General features: G+C 42.0%; 1 protein-coding gene and 1 pseudogene across 1 annotated transcript; both read left to right on the top strand.

Moving 5' to 3' along the window:
• The first annotated feature begins 2,104 nt into the window (after positions 1–2,104).
• On the top strand, positions 2,105–2,641 carry LOC147423444 (DNA-directed RNA polymerase II subunit 4 pseudogene; annotated as a pseudogene).
• A 303-nt stretch (positions 2,642–2,944) lies between these two features.
• Positions 2,945–7,139, top strand: LOC147423443 (pentatricopeptide repeat-containing protein At2g39620-like). Its single transcript, XM_086501039.1, has one exon. The coding sequence runs from the start codon at positions 2,948–2,950 to the stop codon at positions 6,836–6,838; it is 3,891 nt and encodes a 1,296-aa protein (XP_086357165.1). The 5' UTR covers positions 2,945–2,947; the 3' UTR covers positions 6,839–7,139.
• The last annotated feature ends 919 nt before the right edge of the window (positions 7,140–8,058 follow it).

Below are 8,058 nucleotides of genomic sequence, written 5' to 3'. Positions count from 1 at the left end.
AGGCAAGCTAGGGTTGTGCTTGAGGTGGGAACCCGACCCACGCTTGAGGTTCTTGTCATGCTTGGGTGACTAAGGTGCTTGAGGTGCTTGTCATGGTTGATGAGGAAGGTGCTTGGTTGATAAGTACGGTGCTCGAGGTGCTTGTCATGCTTGACGAGTAAGGTGCTTGTCATGCTTGATGAGGAAGGTGCTTGAGAAGATTCCCATGCATGGGGGGTAAGGTGCTTGAGTCCAAAAGAGACTCTACAAAGGAAGGGAAAGCCCCAAAGTTAGGGGAATCTTTGACTTAACCTCCCACTCACCCAAAAGGCACCCCCTTTCTCAAGGGGCACATGGACACATGTCAAGCTCTTCCTATGCTTAACCACATGATGTGCTTGAATCCTATTGGCTTGGATAAAGAGGGGACCAATGAGCTTCTAGTTCAATTCAACAAATATCTAGATATTTTCAAGCTCTCTCTCTCAAGGAGGTAAGGAGGACACTTGTCCAAAGACTACACATGTTGCTTGAAATGCATTATGCTTGTAATTGGCTAGACTTAGAGGGGTCCAATGAGCTTCAAGCTTGAGCTAGAAGGAGGGGTCAACCAAAGCACGCAAGGGGTGTACTTGGGGGTATACACTCTCTCACACACTCATTGTTCACACATTCTCACTTGGTGAAAGTAGAAGAACTCCATCTCCTTCTCCAAACTTGTTGAGAAGTTGAGAGCCTACACCAACACTCTTGGCTATGGAATGCAGATCCAACCAAGAGACATGCTTCAATGCTTAAGCTTGCCATCTTCTCTATCTTCATTACTATGCTATTATGCTATGCTAGGCAAGAAGAGTGATGATAAGTGAGGAACTATTTCTTTCTCCTATGAATGATTCTTCTTCCTCTTCCCTACCCTCATTCCCCGCTAGCTCTCTCCACCTTTGAAGGTTTTTGAGGCCTTGGGACTGAGGCCGTGGATGGTCAATGCTTTTACAAAGTTTATGTTATGCTCGTGATGCATGAAGCTTTCCATCTTCATAGCGTCACCAAGGTCACAAGGAACAAAAATATTGTATTATACCAAGTCTCTCTTTACGGGAGAATCTATGATACAAAAGCCTATTGGAGGGGGGACCGGCTCCACATAAATCCGGTCCTCAATTGTTGTCAAGTTCTCTAATTCTCTCTCTCTCTCTCTCTCTCTCTCTCTCTCTCTCTCTCTCTCTCTCGCAAAAGTATTGTTCATGCCAAGTTAATTAATTATAATGGTTATGTTGCTACCTCTAATTAAGTTCACCCTCTAAGTTCTCAAAGTAGTCTCACAAAAATGCTCTCTTTAATTCTCCTAATTCCGTTATTCTCAAAGTTCATAGGCCATTTCCATTATAGCTTCTTTGTATGATTCATCTCTCCATAATTTGAGACCAAGAGATGGTTCAAGGAAGGAACAAACCTTTCTGAAGGTCTACTTGCTCTTGTAGATCTTCAGGGTATAAGTTGAGGCTCCTCATTTGGTCGATGTTGTTGCACATTGTCACCGCTTGCACTCCTTGAGTCTTCACCATCCTCAAGCTCCATGTACTCATCACTTGTATCTTTTGTTTGTTTTCTTTCCAAGTAATTTTTGTACATATTTTGTTTGTTGAAAATTACATCTCTACTTCTAAAGATTTTACCATCTTCAGGATTCCATAGACGATACCCAAAGTCGGCTTCTCCATGCCAATGAAGAAACACTTTTTAAATTTTGCATCTAGCTTTGACATTAGGTTTCTATCTATTGTTGATCTCGAATGTAAACTTGGTGTAAACAAGATGTAAACTCGGACACATGTAAACTCGTTGTGAACTTGCATATAAACTAGATGTGAACTCTGCAAACTATGTGCATTGTGGTGTAAACTCGATGTGAACTCATTGTAAACTAAGATCACAATGGACCTGATCTACACAATATAACGCTACCATTCTACATGCTCAACAAAACGCATGCGATGGTGTAGTGTAATACATTGGTCGTGGGACGAGGAGGTTCGGAGATCCCTATTTTTTCCTTCAAATGAATCGACGGCCCAAGATCAACAATGATCTGGGACTGTAAAATTTAAATCCCCCCAAAAAAAGGAATAGAGATGTGGGTCGAACCAACGCCTTCCACGTCCCTGAAGACTTCGCTTTCTTTCTGCTGCGCTACTCTTGCAAGCGCGCGCGAGAGAGAGAATACCGCTGGCCATCATGGAAGAAGAAGCTGCTTCAGAACTCAAGCTTGGTGAAGACTTTGAGAAGGCAAAGTGCTTAATGAACTCTGAGGTAGCAGTCATTTTGGAAAGGAAGTATGAGCAAATCCAACAACTTTCTGATCCGGCATCTCAAGTATCACAGGTCTTCGAGAAGTCCTTTCAGTATGTGAAGCGCTTCAGTCGCTATCAAAATCTGAATGCTGTCAAACAAGTTCGAGAAGTGCTTAGTCGAAATCAGTTAGCTGAGTTTGAGGTTTGTGTAATTGGAAACTTGTGTCTTGATACATTGGAAGAATCAAAGGCATTGGTTCCTTCTCTTGCTAAGAGAAGCAAATCTGATGAGGATGAGGATGGTATCACGGACGATAAAATTGAGCAGATGCTTGCAGATTTGGCAACAATTAAGAAGTTTGAATAGTATGGATATGCATAAGGAGAGCTTGTATTGTCCAATTCTGACCATCATTCAAAGACTTGAGTACAGCTTTTGACCATGTATGGTATGTGTCCAGCTAGAGAGAAATTCTCTGCTGAAACAAACCTTAAGATTCTGCCTTGAGGTGACTCGACTGGATTTTGGTGTTGCTCTATTTCCTATTTTTTTTCCTGAACTTTGTTATTTTGCATGGTGGCTGATGATATGAGAGTCGATAACTTTCAAGACGGTTGCCACAAGTCACACTGGGGCTTATTGGCAACTTTATGCATAGCTGTTTGAACCCTGCATGAGAGGTAGATTGCAAGTGCCATCCTTGAGTCATGTGCAGAATGGGGAAAAGAATTATGAGCATTTGGAGCAGAGAACAAGAGAGGGAACATGGAAAACGCTTTCGGTAGAGGAAAGGCTTCATATTTTAGAGCAGGGGGTACCTCTTTCAACAGATGAGCTTGTACAAATTTTGCAGAAGTGCAGGAAAGAGAGAGCTGGAAAAAATGGAGTGCGCTGTTATGCTTACCTGCGGAAGCATGGATTGGAAACTGATATATATCTTGGTAATTATCTTGTTCCCATGTTGGTTGACATAGGACGAATCCAGGATGCTCAGGAAGTCTTTGATCGGCTACCTTATCGAAATGAGCACTCATGGAACTCTCTTCTTTCTGGATATGTGAGTTGCGGCAAGGCACAACATGCTCTCATTCTTTACAAAAAGATGCAGGAAGATCCCTTGCACCCAAATGGGCATACATTTATTGCTTTACTCAGTGCCTGCGCTAAGCTAGCAGATAAGGAGAATGGTGCTGAATTGCACTCAGAGATTGCTAGAAGAGGTTTGGCAGGAGACTTTCTTGTGGGAAGTGCACTAGTCCACATGTATGCAAAATGTGGCTTGCTTGCATTGGCTCAAGAGGTTTTTGATGGACTTAATGTTAAAGATGCAATCACATGGACATCTTTAATAGCAGGGTATGTGAAACTTGGGCATTTTGAGCAAGCCTTGTTCTATTACGATCAAATGCAAATGGATGGCCTCTCTCCAAATCTTCTTACATTCGTCTGCAGCTTGAAGGCATGTGGTTTTGTTGGTGTGGTAGAGAAGGGGCAGATAATGCATGCTGAGATTGCCAGAAGAGGTTTGCTTGCAGATGATGTTTTTGTTGGCAATGGAGTCATTGACATGTATGCTAAGTGTGGCCTGGTAGCAAAGGCGCAGGAAGTTTTTAATGAGCTTCCAACTCGAGATGTGGTTTCCTGGAACACACTTATGACAGGTTATGCCAACATTGGGAATTCTGACAAAGCTTTTGATTTGTTGAAGGAGATGCAACTGGAGGAGTTGTCTCCAGATGCAGTCTCTCTTGTTTGCAACCTGAAGGCCTGTAGCACCACCAGGGACCTTGAAACGGGGCGACAATTACATGTGGAGTGTGCTGTGAGAGGATTTTCACAAGAGGCTCCTCTAGTAGGCAATGCGCTGGTTGATATGTATGCAAGCTGCGGTCTTCTGGCCGAAGCACAAAAGGTCTTTGACAGCCTTAACTTGCAAGATGCAATTGTTTGGACTGCTCTTATTACAGGTTATACCGATTATGGATTTCCGAAAGAAGCTCTGGAGGGTTATCAGAAAATGCAACTTAAGGATGTCTCTCCAGATGTTGTGACATATATTTGCAGTTTAAAAGCTTGTAGCAGTTTAGGTGCTGTTCACAAGGGTCGAGAGATACATGCTGAGATTGACAGATTACAAATGCTGCAGAAATATGCAAATATTGGCACAGCTTTGGTTGATTTATATGCAAGCTGTGGTCTGCTCACTGAGGCACAGGAAGTTTTTGATGGGCTTCCAGCCAAAGATGTAGCTTCTTGGAATGTGCTTATGTTGGGATATCTGAGACATGGTTTTGGAGAAGAAGTACTAAAGTGTTTTAAACAAATGCAAGCGGAGGATGTTTGTGCAAATGTTAGCACTCTTATTTATACCTTGAAAGCTTGTGGTACCATTATGAATTTAGGCAAGGGCTGTGAAATTTATAACGAGATTGTGAGGCATAAGTTTGAAGCAGTGAGTGAGATTGGAACTGCATTGATTGAGATGTATTTCAGTTGTGGCTCTATCAGTGAAGCACACTTTATCTTTGACAAGCTTCCACATCAAGAGCTAGCTTCATGGAACACAGTAATCTCAGGATGTATCAATAATGGATTGTGTCATGAAGCTGTGAGCTATCTTGATCAGATGTTACAGGGGCCCATTCCCCCTGATTCTTGTACGTATGCTTGCTGTCTCAAAGCCTGTAGCAGCATAAAGGCTGAAGCCAAATGCTGTAATCTGCACGCTGAGATGGTAAAAAAAGGGTTTCTATCTGGTTGTAATTCTTCTGGAATGCAGAGTACTGTTCTATGGAATGCAGTGATAACAGCTTATTTGATTCTTGGACATGGTAATGAGGCTTTAGATTGTTTCAAACACATGCAAAAAGATGGTGTCACCTGGGATGTTGTAACATATATCTGCAGCTTGAAAGCTGTGGGAACTTCGGGGGCTGTTGATGAGGGTCACAAAATACATATTGAAATAGTTAAACTAGGGCTCTTAGGAAGTGATGTTATGATAGACACTGCACTACTCGACATGTATGCTGCCTTTTCCTTGCTTGCAGAGTCAAAGGATGTGTTCGATAGGATTTCACATCGAGATGTGGTTACCTGGAATGCTCTGATTTCAGGATTCGCCAAACATGGGTATGACAGCACGGTTTTGGACTGTATAGAACGGATGAAAGTGGAAGGAATTCTGCCAAATGCTCTTACATACGAGCGGATTCTGACTGCCTGTGGTAATACAGGAGCCCTCAAAAAGGGTGAAATAATACATCTCCAAGTCTCTGAAGAAAGATTGGAAACAGAATTGATTGGTAATGCACTAGTTCAAATGTATGCAAAATGCAAAGCATTTGCAAAAGCACAAGAAGCTCTTCGAATGGCTCCTGCTCAAGATGTGTCCTTATGGAATGCACTTATTGCGGGGTGTTCCAGACACAGTTTGTTTGAGGAGGCACTGGGCTTTTATGAGCAGATGCATTCGCAAGGTGTCGTTCCTGATGCTGTGACATTTGTGTGCAGTTTGAAAGCCTGTAGCAGCACAAGAATGCTTGGAAAAGGGCAAGACATGCATAGAGTTATAATCAAGAGAGATTTGTTGAGAAAAGAATTCTTGATTGGCAATAAATTAATTGATCTATATGCTAAATGTGGACTTCTTGAAGAGGCACAGAAAGTATTTGACACTCTTCCAGCTAGAAATACAGTCTCTTGGAATACCCTTATTGCAGGCTACATCTTTAATGAGTGTGGTCAGGGAGCACTCACGGTTTCAAAACAGATGCACAGAGAATGTGTTTATTTTGATGAAGCATCTTATTTATGTAGCTTGAAAGCATGCGGAACCACAGGGGCTGAAGATTATGGCCTTGTACTCCATTCTGAGATTGTCAAGAAAGGGTTGTTGGAATGGAGCCTTTCTGCTGGTAATGCATTGATTGATATGTATGTTGGTTGTCGGTTGCTTGTTGAGGCGCAAGAAGTGTTACGTAAACTTTCTTTAAGAGATGTTGTGTCGTGGACGACTCTAATTGCTGGGTTTTTGAGGCACAGTTGTGTGAAAGAAGCACACCGTTGTCTTCAAAAGATGCAACGAGAAGGTGTTCCAGCAGATGTACATATGTGGAATGTGCTGATTGCTGGTTATTCTCATCTTGGAGAAGCTGAGAAAGCCTGCTGGATTCTTGAAAGAGTTGAAGATGTTGAGCTCGATGAAGACTCCTTTCAGGGTATCCTTGCTGCATGCAGTCATGCAGGTCTTGTGGAGATGGGTCAGGGATTCCTTCAAGTTATGGAAGAGGAGTATGGCATACCTCCTAATATTGAACACTTTACTTGTATGGTAGATCTTTTGGGTCGTGCCGGGCAATTAGAGGAGGCACTTGTGGTGATTAACAGAATGCCATGGCAACCTGACATAGTTGCATGGCACACTTTACTGGCTGCAAGTAAAAAACGAGGCAATGTGGTTGTTGGACTCGAGGCGTTTGAGTCTGCTTTGAAGCTTGATGAGAGGGACACTGCATCTTTTGTGTCTATGTATAACATATTTGCAGGTGCTAGCAAAGGCTGAGTTCATGGTTGAGGTATGGAGGAAGCCATGATACAATGAGGACTTGTAATTTATAGTGATGTTGTGAAACATGTACTCTTTAGAGTTAAGGAATGCCGTGTCTTTTGGTCCACATCCTCATGGAAAGGCTACCTTTATTTCCAACCTCAACCAATACCTCGTGATCTCCCTTTTACATTTAGCACTTGCAAATTCTATTGATTTTCTTGGAGACAAGCTTGAAACTTGTCAAAATTTAGCAATCGAATCACCTCCTCCCTATATTTAATGATAACCGTGTGAAGTCCAGCATTTTTGTCTTTGCAAAGCCATACACAATTCTTTTTTTGACATTTCCAAAAGAAACCGTTCTCTATATATTATATTCCTTCATTCGTACGATACCTCCTCCATATCCGCTAATGTTTGCTCATTTGAGATCTCTATCATGAGTCTCATCCCTACAAAATGTATACGGGGGATTTGAACTCGGATTGGTAAGCCAACAAATCCATTTCTCTGCCTGCTTCGACGCCCGATGACACCTCCCATTCAGCGTTAAAACGAATCTTGCGTGATTCCACCGATTTTCCCCAGCTGGGTACCCCCCTATTGGTTGAAAAATAAATTACTTTTTCCTTTTCCTCTTTCTCTTGATTGTCATATTTGAATATCAATGTAGCATGATTGTAATATGAGACATTTTTCTTGGCCACTAATTTCCGTGCCTTTGAAAGGGCCCACCCTTATTCTTGGTCCCAAAATGTGCTTTGGGTCTCACAACATATTTATGTGATTGAAGGAAGGTTTTGCTCTGCCAATATTCTAAATAGGTATCCATTTCTTGTACAATCACCCACAAGGAGAAACATTCTCATCCTATCGAGAGTGAGTGCACTACTAATGACCACACTCCACAAACGAGTTCTAAGCTAGCCTAAGAATAAAATGCTCCATACCTAGCAAGCTAAAGTAAAAGGGTATTTAATGAAGAAAAATATGTGGGGGATAGTGAAGCCGTTAGCTGAAAACAAGAGAATGGAAACTAGAGTTTCCATTGCTAGGTGTCAAGAGAGAGACGAGCAAGTATATGGCATTCTTCCTACATCTCTTGAGGACAACTATAATCACTACCTAGAGGCTAGATGAGGTGTAAAACTTCTCAAGAAGCTTGGATAACCCTAGAACGACACTTTGGAGCAAAAATCAAAAGATCCAAAATTACAATAAAGATGCAATTT

The sequence above is a fragment of the Adiantum capillus-veneris genome, chromosome 26, assembly GCF_014529385.1.
Source record: "Adiantum capillus-veneris isolate H3 chromosome 26, ASM1452938v2, whole genome shotgun sequence".
Lineage (NCBI taxonomy): Eukaryota > Viridiplantae > Streptophyta > Polypodiopsida > Polypodiales > Pteridaceae > Adiantum > Adiantum capillus-veneris.
The sequence above is the reverse complement of the archived record's forward strand: the minus strand, read 5'-3'. Positions and strand labels throughout refer to the sequence as shown.